Source organism: Pongo pygmaeus, chromosome 23, assembly GCF_028885625.2.
Source record: "Pongo pygmaeus isolate AG05252 chromosome 23, NHGRI_mPonPyg2-v2.0_pri, whole genome shotgun sequence".
Lineage (NCBI taxonomy): Eukaryota > Metazoa > Chordata > Mammalia > Primates > Hominidae > Pongo > Pongo pygmaeus.
The window spans coordinates 34,355,515-34,376,757 of record NC_085931.1 but is presented as its reverse complement, the minus strand read 5'-3'; the positions used below and the strand labels follow the sequence as shown (position 1 = coordinate 34,376,757).

Genomic DNA, 21,243 nt, shown 5'->3' with positions numbered 1-21,243 from the left:
GCGTGAGCCACAGCGCCCAGCACATTTTAATTTTAAATGCACTTTGTACTGTCTTTGCCACTTTCCATGTGGGTGATTTTTATAGAGTCCCTTCCTTCAGTTAGCAAAGAATTCTGACAACAGTGCATCTATGGGGCCATAAACTAAAAATCAAATGTATGAAAAACTATGTCTTGCCTTTGTATTGCCTTACCATGTACATTTCCTCTGTTTAAAAATGCAAACTTTAATACTTTTCTCTTATTCTGGTGCCTAAACAAAAAATATTTCAACTTTGGGTTACTTGTTTTCAGAGAAGAAAGGAAAGACCCTCTCTCAGCATTGGCCAGAGAATATGGAGGATCAAAGAGGAACGCCTTGCTGAAGTGGTGTCAGAAGAAAACAGAAGGCTATCAGGTAATCATGTGATTCTTTTGTCCCATGTGAGTAATTGCCAAACCAACTGCTGGAGTGTCGTAGCTTACTACCTGTCACACATTAGAAATGATAAGTCCTGAGTGGGCATGGTGGATCACACCTATAATCCTAACACATTGGGAGGCTGAGGTGGGTGGATCACTTGTGCCCAGGAGTTCAAGCCTGGGCAACATGGCAAAACTCTGTCTCTACAAAAATAAAAATAATAATTAGCTGGCATGGTGGTGTGTGCCTGGAGTCCCAGCTACTTGAGAGGCTGAGGTGGGAGGATCACTTGAGCCTGGGAGGCAGAGGCTGCTGTGAGCTGATAAAAGAAGAAATGATGAGTCCTATACAAAATGTTAGGAACACATTCTCAAAGTCCAGCCATAACTTGACTATCACTTGGATGAAGTACGTTTGTTATCTTTCCACACTACCCAATATTTCCAGTATTACTCTTCTGTTGTAGCACTTTCTTACTTAAGTCCAGGTTAAATGCTTTTTTTAAGTTACATTAAATATAACTTTGGAGAGTGGACTCTAATTCTCCATACAAAAGGGAAACCTGTAGGATTCATCCATTCTGCTAAAAAATACAATTTCAATTTCTAGTGTCCTCACATACAATATTAGTTACAGAGATTCTCCCCAGCTTGCAGCTGGTACTCTTGATTGCATTTCATGCTTTGGCACAAATGCACAGAAGTACAACACAAAAAGGGAATGGAGTTCTATGTTCCTGATGGCTTCACATCAGACCTCATCTCACCAAAATGGCATAAAAGGTGTAGCTACAACATTTGCATACAAATTTCATGCAAAAGATGTAATAACATAGTAGAGGAAAAGAAGATCTGCCATTAACAGGTCCCTTTTGGATGAATTCGTACATGACTTTAAGTGATGATCTTCAACTCATTTAAGATTAAAGAGCCAAGCATATTGCAGTGGACATACAGAAAAGTCATGATTATCATTGAGGATTTACTAAGACTCTCCATGTCTCAGCTTCAAGCCAGTGGCGAGTAAAAAAGAGAAGAGAAAATAATTAAAAAAAAGAATCTCCATGCCAGCTTCCACTGGCTAACAAAGGAGATAAGTAGTGTTGGCAAAGATGTGGAGAAATGGGTAGGCTTATATTTTGTTGGAGGAGACCTATAAAATGTTGTAACTGCTGTGGAAAATAGTATGGCAATTCCTCAAAAGAGTAAACAGAATTACCATATGATCTGGCAGTTCCACTTCTGGAAAATTCCGCTTCTGGGAAAGCAGAGACTTGGAGAAATATTTTAGGCACACCCATTTTCGTGGCAGTGTTATTCACAGTAGCCAAAAAGTGGAAGCAACCCAAGTGTCCGTCGATAGATGAATGGATAAACAACCTGTGGTATATAATACAATGGAATACCATTCTTCCTTAAAAAGGAAGGAAATTCTTACACATGCTACAACACGATGCACATTCAAGACATTGTGCTAAATGAAACAAGCCATATACAAAAGGACTAATACTACATGATTGTAATTATATGGAATACCTAGAGTTAGTAATATTTATAGAGACAAAAAGTAGAATGATGGTTGCCAGGGGCTGGGGGAGGGAAAAAAGAAAGGGGGTGGGTACACAGTTTAGTTTTACAAAATGAAAAAAGTACTGGAGATGGATGGTGGTGATGGTAGCACAATCATATGAATATACTTAATGCCACTGAACTGTATAATTAAAGATGGTTAAAATGATTTGTTATGTATATTTACCACAATAATAAAACTCCACTGCAAAAAGAAAAAAAAATGATTGAGATAAGACCAGATAGAAAACCAGCAAGGGAATAGAAGACTTGAATAGTACTGTGTACCAACCAGACCTAAAGACATTATACAACACTGCACCCAATAATAGCAGAATACACATTCTTCTCTCAGGTGCACATGGAAGATTGCAGGTTAGGCCATATGTTAGGTCATAAAACTAGTCTCATTAAATTTAAAAAGACTGAAATTGGCCAGATGCGGTGGCTCGTGCCTGTAGTCCCAGTATTTTGGGAGGCCAAGATGAGAGGATCACTTGAGCCCAGTAGTTTGAGACCAGCCTGGGCAGCATCGGGAGGCCCTATCTCTACAAAGATTAAAATGAAATAAATAAAAAGATTGAAAGCATTTAAATTTTCTTCATTTTTTTCTGATCACAATGAAAGATTAGAAATTAGTAGCTGAAGGAAAATTGGAAAATAAGTGAAAATTAAAGCAAACACTCTAAATAACCCATGGGTCAAAAAATTAATCACAAGGGAAATTAGAAAATGCTCTGAGAACAAAAATGAACACAGCATACCAAAATTTATGGGAGGCAGTGAAAGCAGTTCTCAAAGGGATTGACATTGATTGATTGATAGATCGATTTAGAGACAGAGTCTCATCCTGTCGCCCAGGCTGGAGTGCAGTGGTGCGACCTTGGTTCACGGCAGGCTCCAGCTCCCGGGCTCAAGTGATTCTTTTGCCTCAGCCTCTCAAGTGGCTGGGATTACAGATGTGTGCCATCACGCCCGGCTAATTTTTGTATTTTAGTAGAGATGGGGTTTCGCCATGTTGGCCAGGCTGGTCTTGACCTCCTTACCTCAGGTAATCTGCCTGCCTCAGCCTCCGAAAGTGCTGGGATTACAAGCATGAGCCACTGAACCCGGCCTCAAAGGGAAATTTATAAACACCCACCTTTAAAAAGAAGAAAGATCTCAAAGCAGTAATCTAAGTTTCTTCCTTAAGGAAGTAGACCAATAACAGGCTCTGAAATTGAGGCAATAATTAATAGCTTACCAACCAAAAAAAGTCCAAGACCAGATGGATTCACAGTCAAATTCTACCAGAGGTACAAGGAGGAGCTGGTTCCATTCCTTCTGAAACTATTCCAATCAATAGAAAAAGAGGGAATCTTCCCTAACTCATTTTATGAGGCCAGCATCATCCTGATACTGAAGCCTGGCAGAGACACAACAAAAAAAGAGAATTTTAGACCAATATCCCTGATGAACATCGATGCAAAAATCCTCAATAAAATACTGGCAAACCGAATCCAGCTGCTGCTGGATCCACCATGATCATGTGGGCTTCATCCCTGGGATGCAAGGCTGGTTCAACATACGCAAATCAATAGACGTAATCCAGCATATAAATAGAACCAACGACAAAAACCATATGATTATCTCAATAGATGCAGAAAAGGCCTTTGACAAAATTCAACAATGCTTCATGCTAAAAACTCTCAATAAATTAGGTATTGATGGGACGTATCTCAAAATAATAAGAGCTATCTATGACAAACCCACAGCCAATATCATACTGAATGGGCAAAAACTGGAAGCATTCCCTTTGAAAACTGGCACAAGACAGGGATGCCCTCTCTCACCACTCCTATTCAACATAGTGTTGGAAGTTCTGGCCAGGGCAGTCAGGCAGGAGAAAGAAATAAAGGGTATTCAGTTAGGAAAAGAGGAAGTCAAATTGTCCCTGTTTGCAGATGACATGATTGTATATCTAGAAAACCCCATCATCTCAGCCCAAAATCTCCTTAAGCTGATAGGCAACTTCAGCAAAGTCTCAGCATACAAAATCAATGTGCAAAAATCACAAGCATTCTTATACACCAATAACAGACAAACTGAGAGCCAAATCATGAGTGAACTCCCATTCACAATTGCTTCAAAGAGAATAAAATACCTAGGAATGCAACTTATAAGGGACGTGAAGGACCTCTTCAAGGAGAACTACAAACCACTGCTCAATGAAATAAAAGAGGATACAAACAAATGGAAGAGCATTCCATGCTTATGGGTAGGAAGAATCAATATCGTGAAAATGGCCATACTGCCCAAGGTAATTTATAGATTCAGTGCCATCCCCATCAAGCTACCAATGACTTTCTTCACAGAATTGGAAAAAACTACTTTAAAGTTCATATGGAACCAAAAAAGGCCTGCATTGCCAAGTCAATCCTAAGCCAAAAGAACAAAGCTGGAGGCATCACGCTACCTGACTTCAAACTATACTACAAGGCTACAGTAACCAAAACAGCATGGTACTGGTACCAAAACAGAGATATAGACCAATGAAACAGAACAGAGCCCTCAGAAATAATGCCGCATATCTACAACCATCTGATCTTTGACAGACCTGACAAAAACAAGCAATGGGGAAAGGATTCCCTATTTAATAAATGGTGCTGGGAAAACTGGCTAGCCATATGTAGAAAGCTGAAACTGGATCCCTTCCTTACACCTTATGCAAAAATTAGTTCAAGATGGGTTAAAGATTTAAATGTTAGACCTAAAACCATAAAAACCCTAGAAGAAAACCTAGGCAATACCATTCAGGACATAGGCATGGGCAAGGACTTCATGTCTAAAACACCAAAAGCAATGGCAACAAAAGCCAAAATTGACAAATGGGATCTAATTAAACTGAAGAGCTTCTGCACAGCAAAAGAAACTACCATCAGCGTGAACAGGCAACCTACAGAATGGGAGAAAATTTTTTCAATCTACTCATCTGACAAAGGGCTAATATACAGAATCTACAATGAACTCAAACAAATATACAAGAAAAAAACAACCCCATCAAAAAGTGGGCAAAGGATACGAACAGACACTTCTGAAAAGAAGATATTTATGCAGCCAAAAGACACATGAAAAAGTGCTCATCATCACTGGCCATCGGAGAAATGCAAATCAAAACCACAGTGAGATACCATCTCACACCAGTTAGAATGGCGATCATTAAAAAGTCAGGAAACAACAGGTGCTGGAGAGGATGTGGAGAAATAGGAACACTTTTACACTGTTGGTGGGACTGTAAACTAGTTCAACCATTGTGGAAGTCAGTGTGGTGATTCCTCAGGGATCTAGAACTAGAAATACCATTTAACCCAGCCATCCCATTACTGGGTATATACCCAAAGGATTATACATCATGCTGCTATAAAGACATATGCACACGTATGTTTATTGCGGCACTATTCACAATAGCAAAGACTTGGAACCAACCCAAATGTCCAACAATGATAGACTGGATTAAGAAAATGTGGCACATATACACCATGGAATACTATGCAGCCATAAAAAATGATGAGTTCATGTCCTTTGTAGGGACATGGATGAAGCTGGAAACCATCATTCTCAGCAAACTATCGCAAGGACAAAAAAAACAAACACTGCATGTTCTCACTCATAGGTGAATTGAACAATGAGAACACATGGACACAGGAAGGGGAACATAACACACAGGGGCCTGTTGTGGGGTGGGGGGAGGGGGGAGGGATAGCCTTAGGAGATATACCTAATGTTAAATGACGAGTTAATGGGTGCAGCACACCAACATGGCACATGTATACATATGTAACTAACCTGCACGTTGTGCACATGTACTGTAAAACTTAAAGAATAATTTAAAAAAAAAAGGAAGTAGAAAAAAGATAAGCTAAACCCAAAATAAGCAGAAGGAAGGAAATAAAGATTAGAGCCAAAATAAATAAAACAGAAAATAGAAAAACAATAGAGAAGATCAATGAAAAAAAAATTGGTTCTTTGAAAAGATAAACAAATTGACAAACCTCTAACTAGATAGATAAAAAGAAAACGAAGACTAAAGTTACCAAAATCAGGAATAAAGGGACGTTACTAATGACCTTAAGAAATAAAAAGGATTAAAATGGAATACTGTGGGCCGGGTGTGGTGGCTCACGCCTGTAATCCCAGCACTTTGGGAGGCCGAGGCGGGAGGATCATGAGGTCAGGAGATTGAGACCACCCTGGCGAACACGGTGAAACCCTGTCTCTACTAAAAATACAAAAATATTAGCTGGGCGTGGTGGCGGGCGCCTGTAGTCCCAGCTGCGTGGGAGGCTGAGGCAGGAGAATGGCCTGAACCCGGGAGGCGGAGCTTGCAGTCAGCCAAGATCGCACCACTGCACTCCAGCCTGGGTGACAGAGCAAGACTACGTCTCAAAAAAAAAAAAAAAAAATACTGTGAACAATGAATGCCAAAAATTGGATAACTTAGATGATATGGACAAATTCCTAGAAACATTAACTATCAAAATGGACTCAAGAAGCAAGAACATCTGGAGAGACAAATAACAACTAATGAGATTGAGTTAGTAATCAAAATACTTCCAGCAAAGAGAAGCCCAGGACGAGATTACTTTACTGGTTAATTCTTCCAAATTTTAAAAGAGGAATTAACAGCAATACTTCTCAAACTCTTCCAAAAATCAAAGAAAATATTACTTCCTAACTCATTCTGTGAGGCCATCATTACTCTCATACCAAAAACGGAAAAAGATATTACAAGAAAAGAAAACTGCAAAAGCCCTCAACAAAATAATGACAATATTCAGCAGTGTATTAAAGAGGATTATACACCCCGACCAAGTGTTCTTTATCCCAGCAATGCAAGGTTGGTTCAACATATGAAAATGAATTAATACTGTAATACCATATTATTAGAATAAAGGGAAAAAAAACACATGATCATCTCACTAGACACTGTAAAAGCATTTGGTAAAATCCAGCAGCCATTTATGATTTTAAAAAATTCAACAAACTAGGAATAAAAGGTAAGTTTCTTAATCTAATAAAGGGTACCTATGAAAACCCACAGTTGGCTGGGCACAGTGGCTTATGCCTGTAATCCCAGTACTTTGGGAGGCCAAGGCGGGTGGATCAGTTGAGGCCAGGAGTTCAAGACCAGCCTAGGCAACATGCAAAACTCCATCTTTACTAATACAAAAACTAGCCAGGCGTAGTGGCACACACCTGTAATGCCAGCTACTTGGGAGGCTGAGACATGAGAATCACTTGAACCTGCGAGGTGGACATTGCAGTGAGCTGATAACACATCACTGCACTCCAGCCTGGGTGACAGAGTGAGACTCTGTCTCAAAAAAAAAAAAAAAAAACCCCCACAGCTTTAACATTGTACTTAATGGTGAAGACTAAAAGCTTTCCCCTTAAGATCAGGAACAAGAAAGAATGTCCTTTATCACCATTTCTATTTAACATTTTTCTGCAAGTTCTAGCTAAGACAGACAAGAAAAAAAGAAAGAAAAGGCATCCAGATAGGAAAAGAAGTAAAATGATCTCTATTTGCAGATGATGTGATTTATGTCTATATTTTTTTAAGAGGTGGGGTCTCACTATGTTGCCCAGTCTAGGTTCAGACTTCTGGGCTCAAGTGGTCCTCCCACTTCCAACATCCTGAGTAGCTGGGACTACAGGTGTAAGCCATCACATCCAGCATATATCTAGAAAACCTTTAAGAATTCACATAAAAACTGTTGGAACTAGTGAATCCAGAAAAGTTGAAGATGCAAGATCAATATACAAAACTCACTTGCATTTACATATAGTAACAGTCAATTAAAACATTTCCATTTATAGCAGCATCAAAAAGAATAAACTATTTAGGAATAAATTTAACCAAGGAAGCACAAGTCTAATACACTGAAAAAATACAAAACATTGCTGAAAGAAATTAAAATCTAAATAAATGGAAAGACATACCTTGTTCATGGATTAGAAGTTCTGATACATGCTGCAACTTGGATGAACTTTGAATATTTTATGCTAAGGGAAAGAAGCCAAACATAAAACTTCAACCTAAAAAGACTTCCACATTCAGGCCTGAAAAGTCTCAAGTTTTGTTGAACGGCAGGAATGTGAATGCTGGCAGTTTCAAGTTGGTTGTAGAACTGAAACCTCAAGCATAAGTGAAAATTACACAATCACTTAGTTTTTTTTTTTTCTTAAGAAAGAACATTTTTTTATTGAGATATGCCACACAAAATACAATTCATCTACTTAAAGTGTACATTTCAGTGGGGTTTTTTTTTTTAAAGTGTATTCAGAGTTGTATAACCATTACCACAACCAGTTTTAGGCTGTTTTTACCACTCCATAAAGAAATCCTATACCCATTAGCAGTCATTCTCTGTTTACTACAGGCAACCACTAATCTACTTTCTGTCTTGTAGATTTCTTTATTATGGACATTTCCTATAAATGGAATCACACAATATGTGGTCCTCTGTGACTGGCTTCTTTCACTTAACATCATGTTTTTAAGGTTCATCCATGCTGTAGCATATACTAGTACCTCATTCCTTTTTATGGCCAAACAATATTCCATTGTATGGATATGCCACATATTTATCCATTGTTCTGTTCAAGATGGTGTTTGTGTTGCTTACACTTTTGGGGGGGTTATTATAAATGTCACTGTTAAGAACTTTTTTTTTTTTGACATGAGGTCTCACTATGTTTCCCAGACTGGTCTCAAGTGATCTTCCCACCTCAGCCTCCCAAGTAGCTGGATCTACAGGCACATCCCACCCTGCCTAGTTTGTTGTAGACATTTGTGTACAACAAATTTTTACATGGACTTATGTAGTTTTCTCATCTTCTTGTCCATCTTCTAGCCTACTACCAAAGTGTTTTTGAAATTGATCTTGTTACTTCTCTTTAAGCTGCTTCATTTGTTTCCCCTTTGTCATTTGGTTAAAGTCCATGATCTTGGCTTGAAGAGGCAAGACCCCATAGTTTATTGAACATTTTAAGCCCACTCCTTGATCTATGAGCTGCAGAATGGATGTTGTATTAGCAGACAGGAAAACAACATTAATCTCCTTGTATCATCATTAGAGCTCCTGGCTGTCTGGTTACATTGTCAATGAGCAGTAATATTTTGAAAGGAACAGTGGGCTTAAAATGTTCTATAACTATGCTGTCAACAGATGTGCTGTCATCCAGGCTTTGTTGTTCCATTTATAGAGCACAGGCAGAGTAGATGTAGCATAACTCTTAAGGGCCCTAGGATTGTGGGACTGGTAAATGAGCATTGGCTTCCACTTAAAGTCACCAGCTGCTTAGCCCCTAATGAGAGAGACAGCCTGTCCTTTGAAGCTTTGAAGCCAGGCATTGACTTCTTCTCTGTAGCTATGAAAGTCCTAGATGTCATCTTCTTTTAATAGAAGGCTGTTTTATCCACACTGAAAATTGTTGTTTAGTGTGGCCACCTTCATCAGTGATTTTAGCTAGATCTTCTGGGTAACTTGCTGCAGCTTCTATATCAGCACTTGCTGCTTCACCTTGCACTTGATGGAGATGGCTTCTTTCCTTCAATATCATGAGCCAACCTCTGCTAGCTTCAAACTTTTCTTCTGCAGCTTCATCACCAATCTCAGCATTTATAGAATTGAAGAGAGTTAGGGCCTTGCTGTGGATTCAGTTTTGGCTTAAGGGAATGTTGTAGTTGGTTTGATCTTTTATTCAAAGCACGAAAACTTTCTCCATATCAGCAATAAGGCTGTTTTGCTATCTTATCATTTGTATATTCACTGGTGTAGCACTTTTAATTTCCTTCAAGAACTTTTCCTCTGCATTCACAACTTGGCTAACTGGCACAAGAGGCCTAACTTGCAGCCTTTTGGCTTTTGCCATGCTTTTCTCAGTTAGCTTAAGCATTTCTAGATTTTGATTTAAAGAGAAAAATGTGCAAGTCTTCCTTTTACTTGAACACTTAGAGGCCATTGTAGGGTTATTAATTGGCCTAATTTTAATATTGTTACATCTCAAGGAATAGGGAAGCCCAAGGAGAGGGAGAGAGGCAGAATGGCTAGTCAGTGGATCATTCAGAACACACAGAACTTTATAGATTAAGCTCACTGTCTTATATGGGCACAGTTCATGGCACCCCAAAACAATTACTATGGTAACATCAAAGACCACTGGTAATACATCACCATAACAGTTATAATAATAATGAGAAAGTTTAAAATATTGCAAGAATTACCAAACTTGACCCAGAGACATTGAAGTGAGCACATACTGTTGGCAAAATGGTACCAACAGACTTGTTTGATGCAGGGTTGCCACAAACCCTCAATTTGAAAAAAAAAAACGCAGGATCCATGAAGCATAAGAAGATGAAGTACCATCTGAGGTGTGTCTGTATTTTCTTCCATGCTGTTAGGTGTCTTCATATAACCTAAGTTTTACATTTTGCTAGACAATAACTTAAATTAAGTAATTTTAGAACATTATAAACTACTTCCCCCTTGAAGGATCGCTTGTGATTAGGAGTTTGAGACCAGCCTGGGCAACATAGTGAGATCTTCTCTCTATTAAAATTAAAAAAAAAATAGCCAGGCATGGTAGCAATCCTCCCACGTCAGCCCAGCTTCTTGGAGGGCTGAGGCAGAAGGATTATGTGAGCCGTGAAGTTGAGGCTGCTGTGAGCCATTATTGTGCAACTGCACTCCTGCCTGGATGACAGAGCAAGACCCCGTCTCCGAGAAAAAAGAAAAAAAAAATTTACTTCCTCTTTGATTATAGAACTTTCCCATGTATCAAGTTGATTAAATGGAGATAATTCAAACATTAAGTCAATTATTCCATGCCTCTTGGATTCTTGTATATTTACCTTAATATATAGAGAGAAATATATATACATACAAATCAATTAATAATTTGAAGTTTTTTCCATTTACTTGGTACTTAAAATGCAGGGGGAAATATGATATAGGATGGTTAATCATACATTAGGAAAATTCTTTTTGTACAGTTGACAGTCTTGGCTACAAACCCAATTCTCTGCTTTCTTATTTCCTATGGACACTTTGATTATACATATGTACGGCTTGTGGGAGGCAGTTGGCTTTTGTTTCCTGTGAGACAGATATCTATCTGTTCCTTTCCTTTAGAAGCAAAGAGGATACTGGTTCTTTCATTTCAATATCTGTAAGTTAACATTGGACAGCCTGAAATGCATAATCTTTTGTTTTTGTTTTTGAGACGGAATCTCACTCTGTTACCCAGGCTGGAGTGCAATGGCACAATCTCGGCTCACTGCAGCCTCCATCTCCTGGGATGCATCTCCATCTCCTTCTCCTGCCTCAGCCTCCAGAGTAACTGGGATTACAGGCGCCTGCCACCCCGCCCAGCTAATTTTTGTATTCTTGGTGGAGATGGGGTTTCACCATGTTTGCCAGGCTGGTCTTGAACTCCTGACCTCAAGTGATCCACCCTCCTCAACCTCCCAAAGTGCTGGGATTAAAGGTGTGAGCCACGGCACCTGGTCTGAAATGCATAATCTTTTAAAACTGAAAGCCATATCTAATAGTGTTCTTAATTTGTCAAGAATCGTATGAGAAGTGCCAGTGCCCTTTGCCTGTCTAGCTATAAATGGATGATCATGCACATCCTTTGGAGCCAGCAGTTTTGGTTCAGTCCCTTGGTCTCTGACTACTCACAGTCTGCAGGAAAGAGCAGGTTGTGACACTTGACTAGTTTATGAGAGCAGAAGCTGTTACGTGACACTTAGCACATACTGCTCCCAGAGGCCCCAGATGGATCATTAATGCTTGGAACGTGCGTGCTTTATGAAGAAGCCGTCTAATCAGCGGAGATAGATTCCCTAATACCCATATCATCTTTCGTTAACTCTCTTAAGAGTCACCCTAAAATTACTGTGCTGATCACTGTAATTTCATTAAGCATCCATTACAAAACAAGCCCTTATGAGTTTAGCTTTTATTTAACAAATACATTTTTCTCTTTTAACTTGTGCCCTGCCATTTATCATACATTGAAGCTTTAGAATAGTAGAATATTTGTGTTGAAAACATCTTGGCGTTCTGGTTTAATACCAGGTTTACAGATCTGGGACTGAAACCCCCACAAGAATAAATGGCTGCCGCAAGGCTGTTTTGGGAGTCCAGGGCGTTATGTAACCAGCTTTCAGTACTATTGGTTTAAGGGTTGGGTCTTCCTTTTTTTCTCTTTTTTAAAAATCAGTGCCTCTGTTTATACACAATTATGTTTTCAATTTAAATATGAGGCTAACTCTCATAATTTTTAAGTGCTTATCATGAGAAGTGGTAATCCAGTTCCCTATTTCCTTATCTCTAAAATTTCTGCTGTCCAGAGACAACCACTTTTAATTTTTTTAGCTGTTGTCTTTAGGGTTTGATGGTACAAGGTTGATAATACAAGAATAACCAACTGGAATAGGGAAAATATTTATACTTTCAGTACACTTTTCTTTGGTTTTAGATTTTATATCTAAGAGCTTGTGTTGCATCACTGTTTTCTTGCCCTGGAAAACCCTAACTGAATGTAATCAAGATGCCCCTAAAGGTTGATTTGAGAGCTTTATTTTGAATGAAAAATCTCATTGTTTTCTGATAAAATGCTAGACCTAGAAATGGATTGGTTAAATCTAAAGAATAATGAAATCACTTAATCTAGTACAAAATAGTTTTAATAAATAAACAAAATATTTCAGTGCTGCCTGAGGTAATTTAATCTCAGATTAACATTGAGAATACAGTTTTATTGGGGGATGTACTTCATTAATATGTGGGCCACTGAAGAAAAGATTGGATATTTCTTACTGGAGATAAGTGGAATTAAAAGAATTAATGGGTTGGACTGGTTTAGCAGGCATATATTTATGTGTTATGCTTTACTTGAATTCTAAGCTTTTTTTCCTAATATAAAAGCTAATAATTGCCAGGCATGGTGGCTCATGCCTGTAATCCCAGCACTTTGGGAGGCCGAGGCAGGTGGATCACGAGATCAGGAGATCAAGACCATCCTGGCTAATACGGTGAAACCTCAGCTCTACTAAAAATACAAAAAATTAGCTGGGCTTGGTGGCGGGCGCCTGTAGTCCCAGCTACTCAGGAGGCTGAGGCAGGAGAATGGCGTGAAACCGGGAGGTGGAGCTTGCAGTGAGCCAAAATCACGCCACTGCACTCCAGTCTGGGTGACAGAGCGAGACTCTGTCTCAAAACAAAACAAAACAAAACAAAAAGCTAATAATTTATCAGATAGTAAGTTCTGTGTCAGGTAGTGTGCTGAGTGTTTAAATAGAAGTTAGGAAATAAAAATAGTTTCTATTCTCAGGAAGTTTATAGACTAGTCAGTAAGAAAATATATCAGTAGTTAAAACTCAGTAAAGTAAAACTTTTGTTTATAGTTATAAAAGAATATCAGACCAAATCTGATGAGACTACTGGAAAAACTGTTTAAAATACAAAAATTAATATCTTTGAAGGCATTGGGGACTAACCAAGGCAGCCAAGTCAAATTTGGCAGGAGCCAAAATTATAGAGAAAAATTCAATTGAGTTGAGCCCATATTTACCCCTGCTTTTTTCCCTTAGGGTGGTGGCTAACTCTTCACATGGGATAGAGGCCAGACAAAGCAGTGGTCCAGAATTTGTTTCAGAATCACTGAGTAGCAGGACTAAAATTTGAATTGAGGTATTCTAAGGCAGCCAAGATGTTGAGGGTCCAAGATCCTAAGAAAAAGACAACCTCGAGTAATGAGGCCGGGCGCGGTGGCTCACGCCTGTAATCCCAGCACTTTGAGAGGCCGAGGCAGGTGGATCATGAGGTCAGGAGATCGAGACCATCCTGGCTAACATGGTGAAACCCTGTCTCTACTAAAAATACAAAAAATGAGCCGGGTGCACTGACGGGTGACTGTAGTTCCAGCTACTTGGGAGGCTGAGGCAGGAGAATGGCGTCAACCCAGGGGCGGAGGTTGCAGTGAGCCGAGATCACGCCGCCACTGCACTCCAGCCTGGGCAACAGAGCGAGACTCCGTCGCAAAAAAAAAAAAAAAAAAAGTAATCAGCCAGCATGGTGGCACATGCCTGTAGTCCCAGCTACTCAGGAGGCTGAGGCAGGAGTATTGCTTGATCCCAGCAGTTCGAGGTTACAGTGAGCATTGATCACACCACTGCACTCCAGCCTGGACAACAGAGTGAGACCCCGTCTCTTTGGGAAAATAAAGAGAAAGAGGGTAGTAAACTCAACATTTGACTTAGCTTTTGCTGTTAAGGTATTTTTCAAATTCAGAAGGAGAAATTCAGTAAAGAGCTATTACCGAAGACTTAAAAACTAAACACAGTTTTTGTTCTTACAGGAGTAGGTAGACAAAAAAATTAGATTTCAAGGCCAGCCAAATGGGAATGACAATGGGAAATATTCCAGGCCTTCGGTTGAGACCTCAAAAGAATTATGTCCTACAAATAAAGGTTGACCAGAAGTTATCAGCTTGAAATCTAACTTCAAAACTTTGATTGAATGAGGTGATCAGCCCTTACTCTAGTTACCTGCCAGAAGAAACTTAACCTCTATACTATTTGAAACACAGTATCCTGCATTCCATCAAAATACCAGGCATGACCAGGCACAGTGGCTCATGCCTGTATTCCTAGCACTTTGGGAAACCAAGGTGGGAGGATTACTGGAGTCCAAGAGTTCAAGACCAACCTGGCCAACATAGTGAGACCCTGTCTCTGTAATTAATTAATTAATTAAAATACCAGGCATGCCAATAAGCAGGATGAAATGAATGAAAATCAAGAGAAAGAATGAGTAACAAGAAAAGAAGAGGTGATCCAGATATTGGAACCCTTAGATAGGCTTTTAAAATAACCGATTTATGAGTTTAAGGAAACAGATGAAGAGATAGAGAGTTTTACCGGAGAACTGGAATCTGTAAAATAGAATCAAATGAAAATTTTATTTTATTTTTTGATTTTATTTTTTGAGACAGAGTTTCGTTCTTCTTGCCTGAGTACAATGGTGCGATCTTGGCTCACTGCAACCTCTGCCTCCCAGGTTCAAGTGATTCTCCTGCCTTAGCCTCTTGAGTAGCTGGGATTACAGGCACCCACCGCTATGCCCGGCAAATTTTTTTTTTGTATTTTTAGTAGAGATGGGGTTTTGCCATGTTGGCCAGGCTGGTCTTGAACTCCGGACCTCAGGTGATCCGCCCACCTGGGCTTCCCAAAGTGCTGGGATTACAGGCGTGAGCCACCGCGCCTGGCCAAATGAAAATTTAAGGACTAAAAAATTCATTAGCTTGAGATAGGAACTCCCATATATGTGTTTCACAACCACTCAACACAGAAAAGACTTGTGAATTAGTGGATTGATCAGTAAGAAATATCCACAGTGAAGCACCGAGAAATGAAAGGATGAAAAAAACAGTGTAATGGAGACAAGGGACATAATAGAAGGGTTAAGACACATACAATTGGGTTATACTAAGAGAAAAGAGAGGGCTAGGAGTGTCATAAGTGCTAAAAGTCAAGGACAGTGAAAAAATCTTTAATTGCTAGAGAAAAAAGATATTAGGTTAAGAGGATTAATAAGATCAACAGCCGATTTCTCAATAGGTAACAGAAAGAGGATTTGTCACCAGCAGGCCCATTCTGAAAGAAAAAAGAAGTTCTTGTAGCAGAAAGAAAATAATCCCATAGGGAAACAAAATTTCAGGAAGGAATAAAGAACAGTGGAAGAGTAAATGTGAAAGTAAATATATATGAATATTGACTGCAGTGTAATAAAAATATCTTGTTTAAAGATATATGTAGGTTGAAAATGTAAGATAAAATGGTTCAAAAGTTAGGAGGGAGACAGTAAATGTAATTAAGGTGTCGCAAGGTCTTTGAATTGTTCAGGAGGTTAGGAAATTAATGTCATAGATTCTGAATAAGTGAAGGTTTGCACATTGTAAATATCTAGGGCTACACGCTGCTACAGTTGACATTGGCTGCATGGAGTTATTGAGAACTTAAAATGTGGCTATTCTGAGTTGAGATGTGCTTTGATTATAAAACACCAGATTTTGAAGACTTAGAAGACTTAATATAGAAAAAGAGAATGTAGGCCGGGTGCGCTGGCTCACACCTGTAATCCCAGCACTTTGGGAGGCCAAGGCGGGCTGATCACGAGGTCAGGAGATCGAGACCATCCTGGCTAACACAGTGAAACCCCGTCTCAACTAAAAATACAAAAAATTAGGTGGGCACATGTAGTCCCAGCTACTTGGGAGGCGGAGGGAGGAGAATGGCTGAACCCGGGAGGCAGAGCTTGCAGTGAGCTGAGATCGCTCCACCCTGGAGCACAAAGCGAAACTCCGTCTCAAAAAAAAAAAAAAAAGAAAAGAAAAAAGAATGTAAACTACCTCATTTAAAAAATTTAAAAAATACTGATTACATGTTGAAATGATCATATTTTTAATATATTTGATAAAATATATTTATATATTTTTTGACTTTTTCAGTGTGGCTACTATAATATTTAAAATCACATATTAACAGTTAAAGTAATAAAAGAATGGAAAATAAGGGGCAGATAGAAGATAAGTAGAATATTAATACTTGATTCATCCAAAATAAGGCAGGAAAGGAGAGAAAAGGAACAAAGAACTAAGGGTATAGTAATAGATGTAAACCCAAATATGTAAAAATCACATTATAGGTAAATAGGCTGAATATTCCAGTTAAAAGACAAAGATTGTCATATTAAAAACAATAGACCCAACCATAATTTGTGTATAAGAGACCCACTTTAAATGGAAAGACTGAAAGTAAAAGAGCTGGAAAAGATGTACTATGCGACCACTAACCAAAGGACTGCTGGAAGAGCTATACTAATTTCAAAGCATCATTTCTCAGAAAGAAATATTACTAGAGATAGAGATTGTCCGTAATGATAAAGAATTAAAACAATAACAATAGCCAAGGCACTCTTAGAAAACAACATTGGAAGACTTCATGCTGCCCAGTAAGACTTTATAGGCACTAAGAGCACATCATAAATTCATATGTATCAGGTAACATAGCCCCAGAGAATATAAAGGAAAACTGATAGAACTAAAAGGTGAAATAGGCATATTTGGAGATTTTAACATGCTTCTCTCATTAATGAATAGAAGAAGCAAATGAAATTTGGTAGAGCTATAGAAGATGTAAGTAATGCTGTTAACTACTTTGTCCTGACTGATCTATAAAACACTGCACCAGACAACAGTGGATTGCACATTCCTTCTAATTGGCCACAGTATATTCATCAGAATTGGCCACATGCACTGTCAAAAGATTTCAATGAATTAAAGTACTTCAGAGTAAGTTATCAAAATGGAGGGGAAAATGTGATCTAATCAAAGTAGATGAACAAAAGCATTTGATAAAATTTAACTCCTGTTTATTAGTTTCAAAAAAAAAAAAGAAGCCCCACAGAACAAATTTCTAACAAACTGGGAATAAAGGGACTTTTAAAAAGATGATAAAGGGCATCTACAAAAAATATTTATAGTGGACATTAAGCTTAATGGTGACTTATTGAAAGCTTTCTTCCAGAGATGAGGAAAGAGACAAGACCCTGCTCTCATCACTTCTATTCAGTTTTGTATGTAAAGCTCTATTGGGAGGCTGAGGCAGGAGGATCCCCTGAGACCAAGAGTTTGAGACTTGCCTGGGCAACATAGTGAGACCCCGTCCCTACAAAAAATTAAAAAATAAAGTTCTAGTCAGTGCAGTAAGGCAGAAAGAGAGATAAGAGGTATAACAATTGGAAAGAAAGAAAATTGTTTCCAGACATGAGTATGATGTAGGAAATACTAACAAAGTTGCATGTAAAATATGAGAGTTAATAGCAAGTGAAAAAAATTTCAGGATCTAATTATTATTATTATTATTATTATTATTATTATTATTATTATTATTTTGAGACGGAGTCTTGCTCGGTCATCCAGGCTGGAGTGCAGTGGCACTATCTTGGCTCACTGCAAGCTCCACCTCCCAGGTTCACACCATTCTCCTGCCTCAGCCTCCCGAGTAGCTGGGACTACAGGTGCCCGCCACCACACCCGGCTAATTTTCTTTGTATTTTTAGTAGAGACTGGGTTTACTGTGTTAGCCAAGATGGTCTCAATCTCCTGACCTTGTGATCAGCCCACCTCGGCCTCCCAAAGTGCTGGGATTACAGGCGTGAGCCACTGTACCTGGCCCTCAGGATCTAATTTTTATTAGCATTTAAAAAATATAGCCAGGCTTTGCTATGTCTGCAGCAGATTAGACACAGAATGCCTGATTTAAAAAGCTGATAACACCAAGTGTTGGCAAGGAAGCAGAGAAACAAGAACACTTGCACCCTGCTGAGAGGGCTCTAAACTGTTCTAGCCAGTTTGGAAAACGTTGGCAGTATCTGCTGAAGTTGAATAGTCTCCATAAGAATCAAAAGCTGGAAACAACCCAAATAATCATTAAGACGTGAATGGATAAATGAATTGTGATATATAAGGTACTACAAAACAAGCAAAAAAAAAAGAATAAACTATTGCAACATGCAGCAGCATGGATGAATCTCACACATGTAATATTGAGCAGAAGCAGCCCAGATGCACAGGAGTCTAAACTATGATTCCATTTAAATGAAGCCAAAACAGTGGTGAGATTAATCTATTATGATGTCAGAATAGTGGTTATCTTTAGGGGAACTGAGGGATCCTTTCTGGGATTCTGATTACATTCTGCATCTTGATTTGGGGGAAGCGACTACATGGTATATTCACTTTGTGAAAATTCTTTTAGCTGTACTTATCGTTTGGGTACTTCATGTATATTGAGCAAAAATTAAGGAAAAAAATTTTTTGGTATTGTCAGGAATGTTGTCGCCCCAATTATCTGTGGTTTTGAGGTTTTTATGTCACATGTTTCTGATATTTTACACTTCTTCATTTATTCCAGATGATTTATTAAGATTCATTAGATTCATTTTCTTTTCTATATAAAACAAATAATTTATAATACTGTATTCATTTTCTATTACTATTGAAATTACTACAAATGTAGTAGCTAAAACAACACATATTTTTCATCTTAGAACTGTGTTGGTTAGAAGTCCAACATGGCTCTTACTGGACTAAAATCAAGGTGTCAGCAGAGCTGTGTTCTTTTCTCAAGGCTTTAGGGGAGAATCTATTTCCTTGCCTTTTCCAGCTTATAGAGACAGCCATGTTTCTTGGCTTGTAGCCCCTTCCTCCATCTTCAAGGCCAACAACAACTGGTCAGGTTGTCACATTGCATCACTCTGACCATAGGTTATCTGCTTTTAAGGCCTTGTGTGATTTGATTGGGTCCACCTGGACAATTCAGGATCATCTTCCTGTCCTTAAAATTCTTTTTTTTTTTTTTATTATACTTTAAGTTTTAGGGTACATGTGCACAACGTGCAGGTTAGTTACATATGTATACATGTGCCATGTTGGTGTGCTGCACCCATTAACTTGTCATTTAACATTAGGTATATCTCCTAATGCTATCCCTTCCCCCTTCCCCCATCCCACAACAGGCTCCAGTGTGTGATGTTCCCCTTCCTGTGTCCATGTGTTCTCGTTGTTCAGCTCCCACCTATGAGTGAGAACATGCAGTGTTTGGTTTTTTGTCCTTGCGATAGTTTGCTGAGAATGATGGTTTCCAGCTTCATCCATGTCCCTTCAAAGGACACGAACTCATCATTTTTTATGGCTGCGTAGTATTCCATGGTGTATATGTGCCACATTTTCTTAATCCAGTCTATCATTGTTGGACATTTGGGTTGGTTCCAAGCCTTTGCTATTGTGAATAGTGCCGCAGTAAACATACGTGTGCATGTGTCTTTATAGCAGCATGATTTATAATCCTTTGGGTATATACCCAGTAATGGGATTGCTGGGTCAAATGGTATTTCTAGTTCTAGATCCCTGAGGAATCGCCACATTGACTTCCACAATGGTTGAACTAGTTTAATCACATCTGCAAACTATCTTGCCATGTAAATAAACATGTTCATAGGTTCCAGAGATTAAGACATCAACAGCTTATGGGCCTACCACAGATATCTTATAAAGTTATCTTCTGAGAGTTGAGTTTCTAAGATTTAGTTGTGTTATTTTTTTTATAACTCCCATACCATACAACTCACCAAGTTGGACAGTTCAGTGGTTTTTAGTATATGCACAGAGTTGTATAACCATCATCACAATAAATTTTAGAATATTCTTACCACCTCACAGCCCTAGGCAGCCACCATGGGTTTACCTGTCCCAGACATTTCACGTAACTGGAATCATTTGTGGTCTTTTGTCACTGGCATCTTTCACGTACCATATTTTTGAGGTTCTTCCACGTGGCATGTGTTAGTACTTCACTCCTTTCTATAACTGATTTTTTTTTTTTTTTTTTTTTTTTTGAGACAGAGTTTCACTCTTGTCACCCAGGCTGGAGAGCCAATGGCGCAATCTTGGCTCACTGCAACCTCTGACTCCTGGGTTCAAGCGATTCTCCTGCTTCAGCCTCCTGAATAGCTGGGATTACAGGCACCTGCCACCACATCCAGCTAATTTTTTTGTATTTTTAGTAGAGACAGGGTTTCACCATGTTGGCCAGGCTGGTCTCGAACCCCTGATGTCAGGTAATCCACCCACTTCAGCCTCCCAAAGTGCTGGGATTACAGGCATGAGCCCCGGCACCCGGCCGGCTGAATATTTTATTGTGTGGATATATACCACATTTTGTTCATCAGCTGATAGACATTTCCACTTTGGGCTTTGGGCTATTAAAAATAATGCCACTATGAACACTTACTTATGTAGAAATAATGCTACTATGAACACTTATGTAGAAGTTTTGTTTGTTTTGTTTTGTTTTTTTGATATAGGGTCTCACCATGTCACCAGGCTAGAATGCAGTAGTACAGTCACAGCTCACTGCAGCCTTAACCTCCCAGACTCAAGCACTCCTCTCACCTCAGCCACCCAAGTAGGTGGGACCACAGGTGCGTGCCACCATGCTCGGCTAATTTTTAAATTTTTTTGTAGAGATGGGGCCCTACTGTATTTCCCAGGCTGGTCTCAATCTCCTGGGCTCAAGTAGTCCTCCCGTCTTGGCCTCCCAAAGTGCTGGGATTACAGGCGTGAGCACCATGCCTGGCCTTTTTTGTTTCTCAAGAGA

The 21,243-nt window shown here is 39.1% G+C and overlaps 1 protein-coding gene across 6 annotated transcripts in view; it reads left to right on the top strand.

Moving 5' to 3' along the window:
- The window catches only part of SPECC1L (sperm antigen with calponin homology and coiled-coil domains 1 like), a 148,148-nt gene that overhangs the window by 98,337 nt on the left and 28,568 nt on the right, over positions 1-21,243 (top strand). For all 6 annotated transcript variants that reach the window (XM_054469313.2, XM_054469318.2, XM_054469312.2 and 3 more), the window contains one exon: positions 294-396. In XM_054469313.2, coding sequence (XP_054325288.1) covers positions 294-396 — 103 coding nt within the window. The remainder of the gene's footprint in view (positions 1-293; positions 397-21,243) is intronic.